The sequence below is a fragment of the Oryx dammah genome, unplaced genomic scaffold (assembly GCF_014754425.2).
Source record: "Oryx dammah isolate SB20612 unplaced genomic scaffold, SCBI_Odam_1.1 HiC_scaffold_17, whole genome shotgun sequence".
Classification (NCBI taxonomy): domain Eukaryota; kingdom Metazoa; phylum Chordata; class Mammalia; order Artiodactyla; family Bovidae; genus Oryx; species Oryx dammah.
The window spans coordinates 44,224,907-44,243,742 of record NW_024070201.1 but is presented as its reverse complement, the minus strand read 5'-3'; the positions used below and the strand labels follow the sequence as shown (position 1 = coordinate 44,243,742).

The following is an 18,836-nucleotide window of genomic DNA, read 5'->3' as shown; positions in this document are numbered from 1 at the left end:
AGACTGGGGGACTCTCCCTGAGTCCAAAGAGGATCACTTTTGTCAATTTGTATTTTCTTGGCTCGCACACTGAAATGAACCCACCCAGCCCTGTCCTTCTCACTTCTGACAGACCTTTGGTGGCCATGAGCTGGCACCTTTAAAGGTCGGAGCAATCTACTGTTGACAGTGTTGGTGTCCTTGGGACACCATGAACTTACAGGGCGCTGGTGTCAGGGCGAACCCAGGAGCAGCTGCTCCCCATGGAGCAGCCGCAGGGCAGCCTTGACCTGTTGAATGCTGTTGAGCAGGGCCTTCGGCCGTGTCCTTTCAGACGATGCTGAGCCAGGACCAGCTGCTGACCGACTCCCGCCTGGCCACTCCCAGATCTGAGGACTGGAGATGACTCTCTTCATGGCTGGCAGCCCAGAGAGGCACGTGTGTGGGTTCCGAGTCCGCTTCGACGGGAAGCTGGCCCACGGCCACCCACAGAGCCCAGACTGGGCCCCAGGGCATCTCCGACGCGGGTGCTGACAGGACAATGCGAGGCTGTGGAACAGATGTCCACAAGGTGGCCCACAGGTTTTCAGCTGTGCTGTGCTCTCCACCACAGCTTTTGTACTTTTTGTACTTTTATAAGTGGACTGTAGAGCGCTTTTGCAGGGAGGGCAGTGAGATGCCGACACACACTCAATGACTCACGCCATCCCTAGCAACAGCCGGGGGCACTTACACCAGAGGGGAAGGGCTGTGAGTCACAAAAGCTTTGATGGAAAAAAAAAATTCTGAATGTTCTGAGATGACTGAAGGGATAGGAAGCCCCCTCTGGGGCTGCTTCCGTATGAAAGCTTGTAGTGCATTTCCGTTCCCAGGAATCTGGCTGGAGTGACAGCAGAAAAGGAGGAATGGACTCCCTTGACAAGGCTGCCCTTTTCTGCAGTGGTGTCTCAGGTTCTCAGGGCTGCGGGGCCTCCCAGCACCTGAGCAGACATCTCTGCAGCCTTTCCCTTGTCAACCTCAGAGGCAATTTATCTGATCAAACAGCTCCCTCGAGTGGAAGGCCCTTTCCATTGCAAGACATCTCAGGTATGTCCTACCTCAGGGAGAGGTGCCTGCTCAGCGGCCACACCTGCCCCTCCCAACCAGCCTTCCCCCCTGAGCAACGGCCCTAACTCCTCCCTGTGGTGGCGCTAGCTCTGGCCTCATCTCTCTGTCTTCCTCAGGGCTGGGGTGGGGGGGGTCTCCCACTTGGTCCCCTCCGGGTGTTCTCTGCACCATCCCTGGAGGTACCTCCCCAAAGCACTGTTTTCATCCTGCTAAGAACTCAGTGCCGCAACCACCACAGGTTAGCCTTCAAAAGCCTTAGCACCCAAGACCCCTCTGAGTCTTCAGCACTCGTGAACCCGTGTCTAGCCTTGGCTCCTTCCTTTCCCTCACTGGAATGTAGTTTTCTCCTCCTCCCTGTCACGAGACTGAATCCTGTCTGCCGAGGTTCAGATCAGCCCCGCCTCTTTCAGGAGGCTTTCACTGAGGGCTGGAGGTCCCCACCCCAGGGTGCTGTCTGACCTGAGCACCTCCTGGCTCTCCTTGAGGTGGTGTGGCACCTGTCTTCACCCGTGTGCAGCACAAGCTCACCTGAGGACCGGCTACAGACAGGCCCCTGCAGCCAAGAGTAAGGCCCTTCTCCACCGTCACATTCCCTCACATGTGCGGGTTAAATACCTTCCATTCTGGGCCAAGAAGCACTGGGGATACAGGGATGAATGCCAAGGTCTTTGCCTGAGGGTGTGGATGGTCCAGGGTGGGAGTACAGGTCTGTTTCAGACAAGAGCGTGTGCTGAGCGTTACAGAGGCTCCAGTAGAAGTGTCTACAGCCCCAAAAAGCAAATTGTCATTTTTAATGGAGGGCTGGGGAGGGGGACTGAAAAGCCTCCAAGGAAGAGGTGATACTTGAATTTTGAAAGATGCGTCAGGGCCAAGTATGCCGGAGGGGAAAGGCACTGCAGGCGGATGGACCTGAACCATCCCAGCACCCAAGGAAGTGCCTGGAGTTGGTATGGCAAGAGCAGAGCTTCTTGGCCCCTGCACTGCTGTCATTCGGGGCTGGTACGTCACTGTGCTGGGGCCATCCCGTGTGCTCTAGGAGGTTTAGCAGCATCCGTGGTCTCCCCTCTAGATGCCAATAGCTCCCCTCTAGTTGAGGACCACTGAGCCCGAGAAGGAGGCCCAAGGAAGGAAGGATCTGGTGAGGTCAGCTGGAGCCCAGATCAAGAAAGGCTTGGTAAGCCAGCCTCCTGGAATTGACCTTGGAGACACACAGTGTCCAGGGAGGGACTACTGGAAGCAGTGAGAGGTTTAAAGCAGAGGACAGGCATGGTATGATTTGTGTTTAAAAGAAACATCTGAAGGGAGGACCTACCTTACTCATTGTGCAGTGCCCGGCACTGTGTCTTTCTCCGAGTAGGGACCTCACTGAGGATGAGCTCAACAGGTGGATGATGAAGGCTAAGCTGCCCCCACTGGCCCTCTGAGAGACTGACCTGTGTTACGCCACCACTGTACTTCAGAGAATTCTCTCGAGCTGTCTTTCTCTCTCTCTCCTGTATGCCTTCACTCTGCCCCGCTACCCACATGTACACATGCGTAAGAAATCCAGTGACACCAAGTTCAACGCTGCTACTATGCCAGTTTTTGCAAAAAGCAAATAGCTTGGAGTTAAACTCAAGTTTGAAGCCCAGCTCTGCCACCTACTGGCTGAATGACCTAGGGACAAGAGCTTCATGTCTGTTTCCACGTCTGTAAGTTGGAGAACAAAATCTGCACTGGATTTCTGGCTCAGCAGAGGGGAGAGCAGCCAAGATAGCAGAGTAACAAGACCCAGAGCTCACCTGCTTTCACGAGCACACCAAAATCACAACTATCTGCAGAACAACCATCGATAAAAAAAGACTGTAGAGATCTTCTACAGTTAACGACATGAAGAAGGAACCACGACGAAACAGGTAGGCAGGATGGACTTGCAATACAGTCAAATCCCATACCACCTCCCCAGGGCGGGCGACCCACAGACTAGGGAATAATTATATTAGAGAGATTCTCCCACAAGAGCAAGAATTCTGAGCCCCACGTCAGGCCGCCAAGCCCAGGGCTCTGGTCAGATCTCTCCAGAGCAGCTGTTTCTGAAGCCAGTGGGGCTTAACTGCAGAAGCCATACCCCGAAGCATTCAGGAGCTTGAACATGGTTGATGGTGGCAGCTGACAGCTTGGCTTAGTAGCTCAAGGTCCACACCCTGCCCAATGGCCTACAGGCAACAGTACTGGGCCACCTCAGGCCAAAGAATTGGGTGGGAATACAGCCTCACCTATCAGCAGACAGGCTATCTAAAGACTAAAGAGCCCACAACTGCCTCTGGGTTCACCCCTCAACATAGCCCAACTCACCAGAGGGCTAAGACCTGGCTTGTAAAGCAAGAAAACTACAATTCCCCAATGCAGGCCAGACTGTACCCTGGGACCAGGTGGGCCCTGAATACGAATAGACCAACACAGCCTTTCAGGACACCCCAGGTCCCAAGCCCAACTGTGTTAGGAACCAATGACCTCAAGCTCTAGGGTCCTTGGCCCAACAATCAGACTTCAGGAATTAGCTCTGCCTGCCAGTAGTCTGGCCCTAACCCCAGGAACTGGCTTCATCTGTCAGTAGGTGGGCAACAGCCCCAGGGTCACACCCAACCAGACCAGGGGGCCATCCAAGCCCAGTGCACCACAACATAAAGACACATGCTGCCCTCTTAGGGGAACCCTAGAACACATAGCTTGGGTAAGGAGAGGAATACACTGCAAGGATGCTTCCTACACAAGGCCACTTCTCCAAGGTCAAGAAATGTAACTAAACTACCACTTACTTACAAATAGTAATTCAGACAGAATGAGGTGGCAGAGGAAACCACCACTGCTGAAAAGAAAAAAGGAAAAGAATGAAAAGAAGTGAGGTGAGTTTAAGAGAACTCTGGGACAACATCAGGCACACTGATATTTGCATTACTGGGGTCCTGAAGAGAGAAAGGGCTCGAGAAAATATTTGAAGAGAGAATAGCTGAAAATCTCCCTAACCTGGGAAAAGAGTCACCCAAGTCCAGGAAATGCAGAGCCCCCCAAAGAGAAACATAGCAAGACAGATTGTCAAACTGACAAAAATTAAAGCTAAAGAGAGAACACTAAAAGCAGCAAATAACATTAAAGGGAACTCCCATAAAACTATTAGCTAATTTTTCAGCAGAAACTCTGCAGGTCAGAAGGGAGAGGCACGATATATTTAAAGTGTAAAAGGGAAAACGCAACCAAGAATACCCACCGAGGCTGTCATTCAGATTTGAAGGAGAAGTCAAAAACTTTAAAGACAAGCAAAACCTAAACGAATTCATCACTAAACTAGCTTTACAAGAAATGCTAAAGGAACGTGTCTAGTGGAAAAAGAAAAGGCTGCCAGTGTAAATAACAAAATTATGGAATGAAAAACTCACCAGTAAAGGCAAACATACAGTAAAGGTATGAAATCAGCCTCCCGCAAAGCTAGTAGGGATGATAAAAAACAAAAGTAGTAAAGTCATCTCTATCCACAATAAGCAATTAAGGGATAAACCAAACAACCAGATGTAAAATATCAAGAAGAGTAATTGTAAGGGTGGGGAAAGTACAAATGCAGGGTATTTAAAATGCAGTTGAAAGAGATCAACAACTTAATCATATATACATACAGACTGCTGTACAAAACCCTCAAGGTAACTTCAAACCAAAAATCTATAATATAAAGACACACTGCTACTGCTGCTGCTAAGCCGCTTCAGTCGTGTCCGACTCTGCGACCCCATAGACAGCAGCCCACTAGGCTCCTCTGTCTCTGGGATTCTCCAGGCAAGAATACTGGAGTGGGTTGCCATTTCCCTCTCCAATAAATACACACAAAGGACTCCAAATATAACACTTAAGATAGTCATCAAGTCACAAGAGAACAAAAGGGGGAAAAAAAGACCTTCAAAAACAAATCCAAAACAACACAATGGCAGTAAGAAAATATATGTTGATAATTACTTTAAGTGCAAATGGTCTAAAGAAAAGACACAGACTGGCTGAATGGACACAAAAAGATGATTCATGTATTTGCTGCCTACAAGAGGTTCCTTTCAAATCGAGAGACTGAAAGCAAGAGGAGGAGAAAAGACATACCATGCAAATGGAAATCAGAAGAAAGCTGGAGTAGCAATACTTACAGACGAAATAGACTTAAAACTGTTAAGAGACGACCAATGGATCACTGAAGAAATCAAAGAGGAAATAAATACCTAGAGACAAATATGAAAACACAATGTTCCAAAACCCTGAGATGCAGCAAAAGCAGTTTTAAGAGGGAAGTTTATAGTGATACAAGCTTACCTCAGGAAACAAAAGTTCCCAAACAACCTAACCTTACACCTAAAGCAACTAAAGAAAGAAGAATGAACAAAACACAAAGTTAGCAGAAGTAAAGAAATTATAAAGATGAGAGCAGGAATAAATGAAATAGAGGCTACAAAAAAAAAAAAAAGAAAATATCAGTGAAAATAAAAGCTGGTTCTTTGAAAAGATACACAAAAATTGCTAAACCTTTACCAAGACTCATCAAGAAAAAAAAAAAACCTAAATCAGTAAAGTCAGAAATGAAAGTTAACAACTGACACCACGGAAATGCGAAGGATTACAAGAGGCTATTTCAAGCAACTATGAGCCAACAAAATGGACAATCTGGAAGGAATGAACAAAGTTAGAAAGGTATGATCTCTCAAGACTGAACCAGGAAGAAAGAAAATATGAACAGACCAATTACCAGTACTGAAATTTGAATCAGTAACTTTAAATCTCCCCCAACAAACAAAAGTCACACATGAATTCTATCAAACATTAGAGAAGAGATAACACTTACCCTTCTGAAACTATTCCAAAAAATTGGAGAGAAAGGAACACATCTGAACTCATTCTGTGAGGCAACTGTTATCCTGATAATGAAAATCAGACAAAATTATCACAAAAAAGAAAATTAAAAACACTTATCACTGATGAGCATAGATGCAAAAGTTCTCAGCAAAATACTAGCAAACCTACTCCCAACAATACGTTAAAAGGATTGTATACCATGATGAAGTGGGAACTATCCAAGGGCTGCAGAGATTTTTTTCAGTATCTACAAATCAATCAGTGTGATACACCACATTCACAAACTGAAGAATAAAAAGCACAGGATCAATTCAATAGATGCACAAAAAGCTTTTGATAAAACTGAACATCCATTTGATAAAAATTCTCCAGAAAGTGGGCATAGAAGGGATATACATAAACATAATAAAGGCTATACATAGCTTTTCATGGCTAGGTATAGCTAACATCATAGTCAACAGTGAGAAGCTGACAGCATTCCCGCTAAGATCAGGAACAAAACAAAGATATCCATTCTCACCTCTTTTATCCAAGTGTTTTGGAAGTCCCAGCTGCAGCAAAGAAAAAGGAAATAAAAGGAATCCAAATTGAAAAAGAATTAAAACTGTCACTGTTGCAGATGACTCTATATAGAAAGTACTAAAGGCAGGACCACGTTACTGGAGGTCATCAGTGAATTCAGTAAAGTTGCAGGATACAAAGTTAATATATAGGTGTTTGTAATAACCACCCCTAACCCACCACTCCAGAATAGGACTTGGCATTTAGAGAATGCTAACAAAGACGCACCTCCTACCTCCATTTGTTGTGCCAAGTATAAGGAATCTAGGATTCCTGGGGCCCACCTTGACTACTGCCCTGATGTGTATTTTAAACACCATTCACATTTCAAGGGTCTCCTACAAGAGAAGGGAGCGTGCACGTGGAGGGTGCCTGAGCACTCTAATAGGTCTGGCCTTTAAAACCACACTCTAGAAAGAATGGGGTCAAGAGAAATTATCACAAGTTGACGTGACCCCACGTGGATTCTCCTGGAGTTCTGCCCCAGCATTTTTTGACAGTTCTGACCTCCCAAGGACACAAGATGCCAGTTCACATGTGGAGCAAGCCAAGGCCTTCTACCCGTCCAGCGGGTCACCCTCAGACCCACACTCATGGGCTATCTGCCTTGCACTGAATTTTATCTCACTGAACTATGGGAAAAGATACTGAAAGGGAGTTCCTTCAAACCTCACCAGGCAAGGAGGCCCCAGAAGCCCCTTTATCTCCTGCCTCTCGAACCTTTTTCTTAGGCCCACACCGAAAGAGAGGAGTGCCAGCATACCCGAGGGTACATGACAAGGGTCTTTGGATACTTCCCAGGTTAACGTGGTGAAGCTGAGCTCACTGTGAACCATGAACAGGACCAGGCAAATTTGGAAAGCGCAAGAGAGGCTTTAGTAGGTGAAAATCATGTCCTTGGTATAACCCAGTTTCTTCAGGTTAGGGTGCGCAGCTGTCTGGATCAGGGGTGGCGGGCCACACACCAGGATGAGCGTGGACTCCCCAGGGGGAGGGAGGTGCTCCTTGATCATGTCCTTGGTAATGAAGCCTGAGCTGTACTTCCAGTCTGACGTTAAGCACAAAAAAGCTGTTGGCGGAGCCAGTTTGCATCCTTGACCCCAGGCCTCTTACCCTCCCTCCCTTAAGCCTGGGAGCTTTGTTGGCCAAAGCTTAGACATCTGTGCTGCTGTTTTCTGCAGAAACTTGAGAGTAGAGGATGTGGGTGGGTCCAGGCAGCCCTCTTAAGTATTTACCCCAGATCCCAGGCTCACTGCTGGGATTCTGAGTCCATGGCTGGTGTCTACCGGCTCTAAGCACTGACAAGGGTGAACAGCACAGTGAGACAGATGCACCCACGTGTAGTGTGAATCCAGGCAGAGAGCGGGAACTGTGCCCGGCAGTGGACCTGTCGTGTTTGGGGGCCCGCTCAGTTGGGTGGTGCCCTCTGCTGGCCAGAGAGCTCTATGACAAGGCAGGCATAAGTGCTGTGTGGGAGAGGCAGCCTGCCAGCGGTGTACACTGGTCGCTGGGTGCTGGCTGGAGCTGCAGCTGCTGGCTGGGGTTCAACTTGCGAGGACTGCTGTCCTAGGTGAGGTGAACGGTGCCAGGTGAAGGGGTAAGTCTCCATACTGGATGCAGTGAGTGATGACTCTGTGGGATGCTGTGTGGAGTGGGTGCTCAGCATAACCCAGGGATCCCTCTGATGCCACAGGGCAGTGTGTGGAGTGCCGCTGAGAAGCTGGACACCTACCCTCTCCTGCCCTTACAAACAAGTCAGCCCAAATCATCTCTCCCTCAAATTCCTGCATTTCCCAGTAGGGACATAGCCCAAGGCCTCAGCCACCAAGCTCACAACCAATCAACCAACCCAGGGACTGGTTGGGTCCAAGGCTGGAGCTGACCCATGGTGGGGACAAAAGGGGACCATACCAACAGGAGGCCTGTCCAGTGTATACCACAGGTTGAACTGCATTGGATGAGTTCTGGCAACTTCTTCAAGCTCGTTTCTCATCAAGATATCCTCCTCTGTCTAGGAAAAAAAAAAGCAGCATGAGCCGAGCTCCTCCAGGGCATCCTACTTGTTCCCCACACTAAGCACGTGGGTCCGCACATTCCTGTGCCGGTCTTCCAGTACTAGCTTGAGGGCTACCTGCAGACTCTGGGGCAACAAGTTCTGCTGAGGCTCCGGCACAACAAACACCCTCTGGTGGAGGGAAGCGGTGGGTGACTGCCCTCCACCTGGAAGGCTGTGTCTGAGCACTGGGCATCCCAATCCCAGCCCAGCTCCTGCATTCACCCTGAGTGCCAGGCAAGGCAAAGCCAGGAGAGCTACAGCAGAGGAAGACAGATGCTGTAGCCTCCACTAGGGAAACTGAGCAAAGCCAAAAGATCTGTTGCAGGCTCAGAGATTTGCTGCACATGAGTCCTGGACCTTAAAACTCGTCACAATCCTTGTGCTAACAATTTCATGTCTAGGATTCTGTTTAAGAAAATCATCTGTGATCAAGCCTAGGCACAGTTACTCATCACTGTATCATTTATATCCATGAAAACTGAGAGTAGCCTGGAAAAGGAAATTTAGTAAATGATGGTACAACTTGATATCGACTGATAAAAGTATTTACAAAGTAATAATGAGAAGAAAATGCCTGTGATGTAATATTGAGTGGAAAAAAAATGAAAAACTATAATTGTGACTACAGCACGTATAGGACAAAGACAAAAAAATGAAGTAAATTATTTACATGCTTCTGTATTTCCTGAAATTTCCACTAAACGCATCTATGATTTTATATTGGGGAAAAGCACAGAACTATGTATTAAAAACAGAAAGCTTAGTGCTTATGGTTGGTTGGGGAGACAGAATTAAAAAAACAAACAAACGGAAAAACAGGCCTAGACTCACTTTCTCTGGCTGCCAGTGGCCCTGCTTGAGCCCAGTGAGCCCTTCCACAGCCGCAGGCACAGACTAGCATGAGCTCAGTGGGCAGGGAAGGGCCGCAAACAGTGGAACGTTATTTCCCTGTTCAGGGCCGACTCAGCAGCACTGACCTGGTTGGCGAAGATGAGGGACATCACGGTCTTGTCGCCGGGCTTCCTGGTGATGCAGCGGATGAGCTGTAGCATGGGCGTGATCCCTGAAACACAGTGAGCACGCAGGCTGGCTTCCCCGCCCCCTCTGATGCCCACAGTCCCCGTTCTGCAGCAGCTTCACAGGTTTCCTTGATCTCGATTACTTTTCTCACTTCTGTGCCCAGAACTCAGCGTGCAGAACTACCCTTCATCTTGGTTTCTCTTCTAACGCAACAGTCCATCAAAAGCCCTTCTCATTTTCACAGGGCAGCATCGGCTTTGAAACTGGACTGCATTTTACATCCAGCTCCCTCACTGTCTGAGCTTTTTAGTGTCCTCGTTTGTAAAACAGAACCAATGACAAGTAAATGTGATAGTTTTTTTTAATGCCCATTATGCTGCCTGGCGTGTAGTAGTTCACATTACATGATTGTTCTCATCTTTGAGGCATTCATTTTCAAGGGATAGGGAGCATCAGGCTTGAATAGGATCCAGGAGCCCTTGGGAGCCCATGTGTGGGCCAGCCCAGCCTGCCCCCCAAACTCACCTTAGAAGCTCCAGGGGCTCCTGGTGTAGCCCCCATGTTGGTTAAGGGGAGCAGGGCATCCAGGATCAGAGTCAAGCACTGCCATTGACTTTGCATCCCCATTTCAAACAGCCAGGGAAAGAATCTCTGACATCGCCTCTTCCAGGACCATGAGCCCACAGTGAGAAAGGTCTCAGGGTCCACCCTGTGGATGAAGCCCCCAGTAGCCTCTTACCTGTGCCCCCAGCAATCATTCCCAGGTGGCGTACCAGTTTAGTTTCAGGCTCACTCGTTTTGTATGGTTTGAATACAAACTTCCCTGAAATCACAAGAGGGTACTTCTCATGTCTACAACTTGCACGAACATCGTCTTGGACCTCCTCAGCCAGCCCTGGTCCACCAGGGCCTAAAGGGGGAATAGAGCTGGGGCATTCTTGGGGAGTAACTATCTTTTCTCCTGAGGAAGGAGGAAGGCATGCTGAAGATAACATGGAGCCTCACAGAGCACTCTCATCCAAGCTAGTGAATGAGTAAGTGACGAGTGTGTGAGTAAATGATGAGTGTGCATTCCTTCCACCCATCAACGCTTTATCCATTTTTTAGCAATAGCCAAGTGCCTTTTGTGTATCAGGCATTGTGCTAGAGATACAGTGATGAGGAAATACCAAATCACCCCCTTACCTTCATGAACCTAATAATCTCAAAGTGGGTATGTGAATGAATGTATGAAGACTTCAAGGACAAGAGCATGTGACTCAAATCTTAGGAGTTTTCTAGAATGATGCAACAAGAGTGGGGATATTCCTCCCAGCTGGAGGCCTAGTGTGAAGCTCCCAGTACCTGACCCATGATAAAACAGGCACCCAGATGGCCCTTGAAAAAGGATGGTGTCCCCAATTTTCATGTTCTCCAAGTACTGAGTCATCTTCCCCCCTTCTGGGTGATTAGGATGTACATTTTTGAAGTAGATCTGAAAAATAAAGCAGCACAGTTTTCACACCTTTAGACCCGAGACTGCAGCCACATACAAGTCAGGAATATATTTGCTACCAGAAACTGTCAGGAGCAAATCCACTGTGCTCACAGTTGCTCTGAGCAACCCCTGAAGACTTTACTAGGGCGACAGCTTCACTGTTAAATGCCACTGCCAGGAAGCCCTGTCTAGCGCATGCACCCCTTCTCCACCCACTGCCCTGAACAGGCTTGCGACAGTGAGGCAGCTGGACATGGCAGGCATCCTTTACCTTGATGATTAAGTCCACAAAGCCTAGGTCGTCATCACTGGACACAGGCGTGTAAGCCCTGACCACCAGAACACCGTCAATTTTGGCCAAGAGATGAACATAGTTACCTACAGAAAAGACACCAAATGTTAAGACTGAGCAGGGCCAGCCTAAACAGGACCCAGGATTTCTCTAAAGCAGCAGTCCCCAACCTGTTTGGCACCAGGGACTGGTTTTGTGGAAGACAAATTTTCCACAGACGAGGGCAGGAAAGTGGTCTGGGGATGATTCAAGCACATTGCATTTATTGTGCACTCTATTTCCGTTTTGTGGCAATCTCAGGATATTCCACCGTGACTTTAGGGCTAGGATCTGGGTTCCTATGGGAATCTATCTAATGCCGCTGCTGATCTGACAGGAGGCGGAGCACAGGCAATAAAGTGAGCAATGGGGAGCAGCTGTAAATAGAGACAAAGCTCCACTCGCTGGCCTACTGCTCACCTCCTGCTGTGCAGCCCGGGTCCTAACAGGCCACGGACCAGTACCTGGTCATGGCTGGGGACTCCTGCTCTAAAGGGTTGAGCTTACAGGGGTTGGGGGGGTGCATAGTGTGGCAGGATGCATGGGAGGACGACCAAGAAGGGAAGGAGTCCAAGTCCAGGATGCCTGGATCCTAGGCCTGCCCTTATCACCACATGTGCAACCCTGAACAAGTCACTTCACCCCATACACCTGCCCTGACTCCGTCATTGTGCTTACTGTGTCCAAGTACTCTGTGGAGCAGGAAGAGCTAATTAAAGTTGGAGGCTGAGTATTAAAAATTATAGAAAAGTGTTTCATTTTTAAAGTAAAACATGCTGCCTTCACAAAGTCATTTCTTCCTAAACTGGATGTATCACAGGGGTCTATGAATGAATCACAGCCCCCTCATCTGTATCCTGCTGCCTGGAATGGAGCAGGCCTGGGCTCACAGGTATGTGGAGACTCAGGATTTAGATATCCATAGACCATGAGTTCCAGCAGAAGCACTGTGTCTCCCTGGCCCATGGGTCTGCTGAAGGGCAGAGTGAAGTTTTGAACCATGTAATTCTGCCTCTCCGAGGTAGACATGAGCAGACCACGGTGGCCAGAGTCCTATGGATTCAGCATCACATGATGAGCTGGGCCATTCAGGTTTCTGTTGGATCCAAGCTGGAAGACTTAAGTGACTAAGGCAATAGTGGTGAGGTCAAAAGCTGCAATCAAGAGATGGCAAGAGGCAAAGGCAAGAGGAAGTTCTGTGCCAGAGTATCTGAGGGAGGACAAGCCGTGTGTGCACAGGACAGAGAGCCTATATGCAGACAGAAGCAGAGATCAGGGAGAAGGAGGAGAAGGGAAGGAGGAAAAGGATGGATGGGGCATAAACCAATATCTCTGAGGGTCCCTGAAGCTTGACTATGGGTTAAGAAAGAACAGGCTTAGGATGGACAGACAACAAGGACTTATTGTATAGCACAGCAAACTATACTTAATATCCTGTGATAAACCATCATGGGAAAGAATGTGAAGAAGAAGAAATAAAACTCTGTCACTTTGAAATTAACAGAACATTGTAAATCAACTTTACTTCAATAAAATTAAAAAAAGGACCAGCTCAATGTCTCTGGCTATGGCCTGGTTGGTCACCAGGGATACCCAGGAATAAACACCTGCAGCAGCTTTCTGCTGAGAACTCATTTGATGCTGGAAACCTCAGAAAGGCTCTTTCAGATGCAGACAACCTGGGCCTGGCGTGGCAGCAACCTCAAAGAAAATGGGTCCGCACAACTGGTCCCGAGCCCCCATCTCTGACCAGCTTCATTTCAGCAGAGCTGGGATGCATGAGCACTCCCTGAATCTTCGTAGCTGACTCTCCCAGAAGCCTCTAAACTACTTTTCCCACTAACTGTGCACTGCCCACACCAGGACTGAGGAGAGTGGGTCATGGCAGTTTCTAAGAAATTCTACTTCTCAAAGGTTTTCATTCTTTAGTTTTCTTGCCAATAGGACTGGCCTCAGAGGCCAGGCAGAGGGCTGGAAAGCAAGCTGATACTCAGCTCTTAGGGCTGAAGAGAGGAAGAAACAAGGAGGCTCAGGGGCCAGGCTGACTGCCTGGTGGGTCACTTCCTCACTTGAAGAGGTGACGTCAAGGTTCTGTCCCCTGCGCACAGGACAAGCAGGCTCTGGATGAGGATCTCCACCAGGAAGGCAAACAGCACTAGCAGTTTGTACAAAGTTTCAGGCTCTGGGCCTAGCAGACACCAAGACAGACTCAGCCATCTGGTGGTGGTACAGATTGGTGTGGCTGTGCTCAGTTCCTCGGTCATGTCTGATTCTGTGTGACCCTATGGACTGTAGCCCGCCAAGCTCTTCTGTCCATGGGATTTTCCAGGCAAGAATACTGGAGTGGGTTGCCATTTCCTCCTCCAAGGGATCTTCCTGACCCAGGGATCAAACCTGCATCTCTTGCATCGGCAGGTGGCTTCTTTACCACTGAGCCACCTGGGAAGCCTGGTGGTACAATTAGAAATGGTATTAACTCGGAACTCTAGGACTGTTCAGGCTCGTACCCACAATGGGTACCTCTGTGTGTGTATGGATCTGAAGCCCCCGCTGAGAATCCATGTAGCGGGGTCGGGGGAGGACACCAATTTCCTCCTGCCTCTCCAAACATTCAGGGCCTTTCCCCCCACAGTAGGGGAACATCAATTCCTCCCATCCCTCCCAAGTGCACAGCACTTTACAGTTTGAATTTCACATCCATCCATCACTTCTCACAATACCACCAGTAGCAGACAGGCCTGGGAAGCCCCATTTTATAGACAGAGGCTCAGAGAGGTGAGGGACTTGCCTACACTTGCCCAGCAAGGAGCTGACAATGGGATCTTAGACATTCTGACTCTAGAGTCGCTTCTTTTCAATGCTCATCACAGTATCAGTGTTGTGTCAGCCCATATGGAACAATGAGAAAGGGAATGGACTGTCCCCAAGCCCATCTCCCCAGCTCTCTGAGCTTATATGGCTCAAGCAAGGTAGCAGGGTAACCTCTGCACCTCAGCTGAGTTTCTGATGGGAGCAGAGAGCCTGCAACACCCAGGTCTCAGTGGTGACAAAACCCCACTCACCTACAGGAAGCCCTAAGGCATGGTCCAGGGAGGGCAGTCCAAAGCGAAACCTCCGAGTGTTGTGGCTGATTTGCTGATAAAGTAGAGACAGGCTCTGTCAGCTTTCTGGCAGTCTTGCTGGGCAGCTCAGATGCCTGGGAAAGGAGCTCTCCACACACATACACAGACATGTGTATGCTCTGGAGAGCAAACCGGAGGCCACGGATGCCCACCCCACTGCCCTGGCCTCCCCAGCCACCACATGCCCCACACCTTGTCTTCTTCTCACATCACCCCACCCCCAGCCCTGATAGCAGAGGGGGCTCCTGCCCCATCACCTCTTTTTCAATCAAAGGCAGTGGGTACTTGGTATCAGAGTTCTGTAAGGTGATGTGACGACTCTTCATCACGTTCTTGCTCTTCAGGGCAAACAGGAGCACAGTGATCCCAATAACAGTGACAGCAAAGAGCAGGGACGGGTCCTACCGGACACAATGTGAGCAGGCCCCTCAGGTCCTGCCGGCGGAACCCTCTCCACACCAAAGGCATGTGTGAAGCTGGACGGTGCCTGAAACTAGGCAGAAGTAAAGGTGCCAGAATGGAAGGCGGGCTGAGCCTCCGGCAGACCTGAGTGTGGGGAGGGGCCAGCTGCAGATCGGACTAGCTGGGAGGTGTTAAACCCCCAGCCAGATGGCCCAGGAGTGCTAATGTCACCAGACCTTTCAAGCCCATCTCTCTATTTTGTCTACAGTCTAGGGTGCAAGCCCTGGAAGTCTCTCCCTTGAGGTGGAGGGGGTGCTTCTAATACACAGTTTGGAATGAAGGCCTCAATCCTCAGGATCAGAGCTAAAGAGGGGGGATTAGCTGTTGACATCTACGAGGTATAGGGCTCCCCTCCCCTACTCCCTCCTTCCAGGTCCGGCTAAGGCAGAGGTAGGGGTGGGGTGAGTACCCCCCGGTGCCAGAGCTGCTCCAGGTCTTTGCTCAGAATCCACCAACTCCCACCCTTAGCAAGAGTGTCCTTGCTCACAACCTGCCAACTCCCACCCTACCCACCCTTAGCAGGAGTGGACATAAATCTTTAAGTTGAAGGGTTCAGAGATAAAGGAAGTTATATGCACACACAAAAGAGAAAAAAACAGATGGAACCAGTTGAGACCACAATGGCAATGAATCTGACCTCCAGCAGACCCTGAGTCCTCCATTTTACTATATGAGCATATTAAATGACACACCTATTAGTAGTTGGGCTTCCCTGGTAGCTCAGCTGGTAAAGAATCCACCTGCAATGCAGGAGATCACTGATTCCTGGGTCAGGAAGATCCCCTGGAGAAGGGATAGGCTGTCCACTTCAGTATGCTTGGGCTTCCCTGGTGGCTCAGAGAGTAAAGAATCTGCCTGCAATGCGGGAGACTGGATTTGATCCCTGGGTTGGGAAGTTCCCCTGGAGGACTGCATGGCATGGCAACTCACTCCAGTATTCTTGCCTTGAGGATCCCCATGGACAGAGGAGCCTAGTGGGGTCACAAAGAGTAGGACATGACTGAGCGACTAAGCACAGCACAGCATTGGTAGCAGGACCAGACGTTAAGGACCAAAAATGGATAAAAAGGGGGTAGCACCCCACTCCCTCATAAAAAGCCCTGCCCCTTCCCCATAGACTAATGCATTTTATCCTTGTTACTCTTTAAATACATACTGCCAGGTGGGCAAGGAGTTGATCTGTGAACTTAGTTCCCTCTTCTCCATTCTTCGGCCACTGAATCAAGCTTGTGCCTTATACTCGCCTACGCAAACCCGAGTGGAAAAGGCACTCCCTGCCACCAAGCGAGGACCCCAACTGAATTCCGGAACAGCTGATTTGGGATACTCCGTTACCTTAGCACCCAGGATACACCCACATCCTTCGAGGCAGACCAGTGAGGGCTTGGCACTCACCTGCCAGGGACTCCGCGGGGCTCCCGCATCCGCCCCCCACCCTGCCACCCCTCCAGTGGGTGGATTTGGGAAAGGTCCTCCCGGCCCTCTTCTCACGCTGGGAGATCCCCGCCCCGCACCGGGCCTTCTCAGGCTCCGCCCCGCCCAGTGCCGGCCCCTCCCAGGCCTGCCGGGATGACACCGTCTCCGGGCTCCTCAAGGCCTGCGGAGTCCCGGGGACTCTGGCCGGCTCCCGCCCTGGCTTCTCTGGCCGCTTCCCGCCAGGGCCCCTGCTGCTGGGAACCCACCCGGAACCAGCCGCTGAACATGTCGGCGGGGCGCTGTCTGGGAGGCGGGGAGGACTCCGGGGACAGGAGCTAGGCCTGGAAACTGGCACCCAGGACGGGCGGTGGGCCCCTCTGTCGTCCCCACCCTGAGGGCCAGTGTTCCGAAGCTTCTTTCTCGCGGTATTCCGGCTCTGCTCCAGCCCTGTCCCCAGGACCCCAATCCAGGGACTTCCAGGGTGGAGCTGAGGCCCCCCGCTGGGAGCTGGGGCCTGCCTCGCATCCCTTGTTTATTACGTGGCTGCCCCTGCATCCTGGTCCTCTCGCCGGACACGCTGAGCAGCTCTGGTGGAGAACTTCCTCTACTTGCTTGTTTACACTTGCGGCAAAGCTGGAGGAAGGCTCTGCTGGTCAAAGAAATGGGAATCCACTCCAATTCAGAAAGCACAGAAATATATACAGCAGACATCCATAATAAGCTCCTACTCTGAGCCTAGTCCTTGACCAGGTGTTTGGAGGGGGCGGGCGGTGATTGAGTTAAAGAGGACAAAGCATTCATTCATTCTCTGTTGGGAGAGATGATAGGTACCCAACACAAGCCCAAGGAGGGTGCAGAATGGCAGGCGTAGATAGCTTTGGGGGGACTTCACAGCAAATTTCAGAACCTTGGTGATCCGCTCCCCCATCAATTCTCCCATCGCCAGTGGCAAGGGTGAATCCCTGCCTCCGGGGCCTGAGTAAGACAGAGAAGCCAAGAAATGGACTCCACTCCCAGCCCCACACACCACCACAGCCACATGCATAATGGAAGCCTCTCCACCCCAACACCTGCAGGTGCCAGGATATCATTGTCAGACACTTTAATTTTTGGCAATCTATTAATTGTAAAATGATGGCTTGTGAACTAATTTCATTACCTAATTACTAAGGAGGTTGAACATCTTTTTTTTCTCATGGAGTTTCTTTCTTTGAAAAAAAAATGATGCCTGCTTATGACTTTTGCCCATCTTTGTATTGAGTTGTCTTTTTCTCACTGATTTTTAGGAGTCACATATATTTTAGAGATTGCTTCTTTGCCAATTATATCAGTTACAAATGTTTCCTCCTGGTCAGCAGCTACTCTTCCTTCTTTTCTTCCATAGTGTTTTTTCTTTCTCCCTCCATCTTTGGATAGAAGTTTGTAATTGTAACGTGGTCAAATGTATCAAGCTTCAATCTTCAATCTTTTTCCCTTTATGGTTAGTGCTTTTTGTGACTTATCTATTCCTACCCAAGGTCAAAATATTCTATATTTTCTCTGGCAAGACTTAAAGTTTTTTCCTTTTAAGTTTTTCAATCACCCAGAATTGATTTCTGTGTACGATGTGAAGTACACAGAATCCAGTTTAATTTTTTCTTTATTGATTATGCATTGTCTTGGTAACATTTATTGTATTGCTTGCACCTGATCACTAACCTGCAATGCCAACGCTGTCATATATCAGTTGTTACATATTTATGAGTCCAGTTCTGGCCTCCCTGTTCTCTTACATTGATCTAGTTGCCCATCTCCTGTGACAATGCCATAATTCTCTAATTTCAATAGTTTATAACAACTGTTTATATCTTTTACTCTTATTTGGGTTTCAGTTCAAATATTACTTCCTTAGAGATGCCTGTTCCAATGCCCCAATTTAAGGAGATGTACATATTACATTCTGTTCATAGCTGTTACTTTGGTTTGTAGCTGCTGTTTCTGAGTATTTAATTGTTAAATATCTGACTCACATTAGTCTGGAAATCCCACTATGGCAGAGATTTTTTGTCCCCGGGGCTTAGTACAGTGACTGTCACGTAGATAACATTGAATAAATATTTAACAAAGGAGTGAATGCATTCATCTCTGCCCCGTAGCATTTAGCACGCTGCCTGACACAGAGTAGATACTTATAAATACAATGCACGGTAGATGCTCCAGAAATACTGAAGAAAGAACCAATCCTTTCCGAAAGTACGCTGTATGCCTTGCTTGCTTAATTTGTCTCTGTAAGATGTATCACCAGATGATAAACTACATATCTTACCTACTAGCCTACTGTCTTTCTCTTCCTGCCAAGATAAAAGCTCCATGAGGACAGGATTTACTTTGCTTTAACTCCTAGAACAGTGCCTAGGATTTATTGCATGAATGAATGAATGAACTTCATTTTTTCCCTTTGAT

General features: G+C 48.9%; 2 protein-coding genes across 9 annotated transcripts in view; one reads left to right on the top strand and one right to left on the bottom strand.

Annotated features, from left to right (window-relative positions):
- PPFIBP2 (PPFIA binding protein 2) overlaps positions 1–5,107 on the top strand; it is a 158,209-nt gene extending 153,102 nt beyond the window's left edge. For all 8 annotated transcript variants that reach the window (XM_040258465.1, XM_040258464.1, XM_040258459.1 and 5 more), the window contains one exon: positions 314–5,107. In XM_040258465.1, the coding sequence (XP_040114399.1) occupies positions 314–385 (72 nt within the window). In that variant the 3' untranslated portion in view covers positions 386–5,107. The remainder of the gene's footprint in view (positions 1–313) is intronic.
- Positions 5,108–7,294: 2,187 nt separating this feature from the next.
- On the bottom strand, positions 7,295–16,681 carry LOC120875874 (NADH-cytochrome b5 reductase 2). The gene is made up of 9 exons (XM_040257632.1): positions 16,661–16,681; positions 14,774–14,917; positions 14,457–14,550; positions 11,335–11,441; positions 10,931–11,060; positions 10,326–10,409; positions 9,544–9,629; positions 8,422–8,521; positions 7,295–7,558 (listed from the first exon to the last, which is right to left on the bottom strand). The coding sequence occupies exons 1-9, from the start codon at positions 16,679–16,681 to the stop codon at positions 7,386–7,388; spliced, it is 939 nt and encodes a 312-aa protein (XP_040113566.1). The 3' UTR covers positions 7,295–7,385.
- Positions 16,682–18,836: the final 2,155 nt, after the last annotated feature.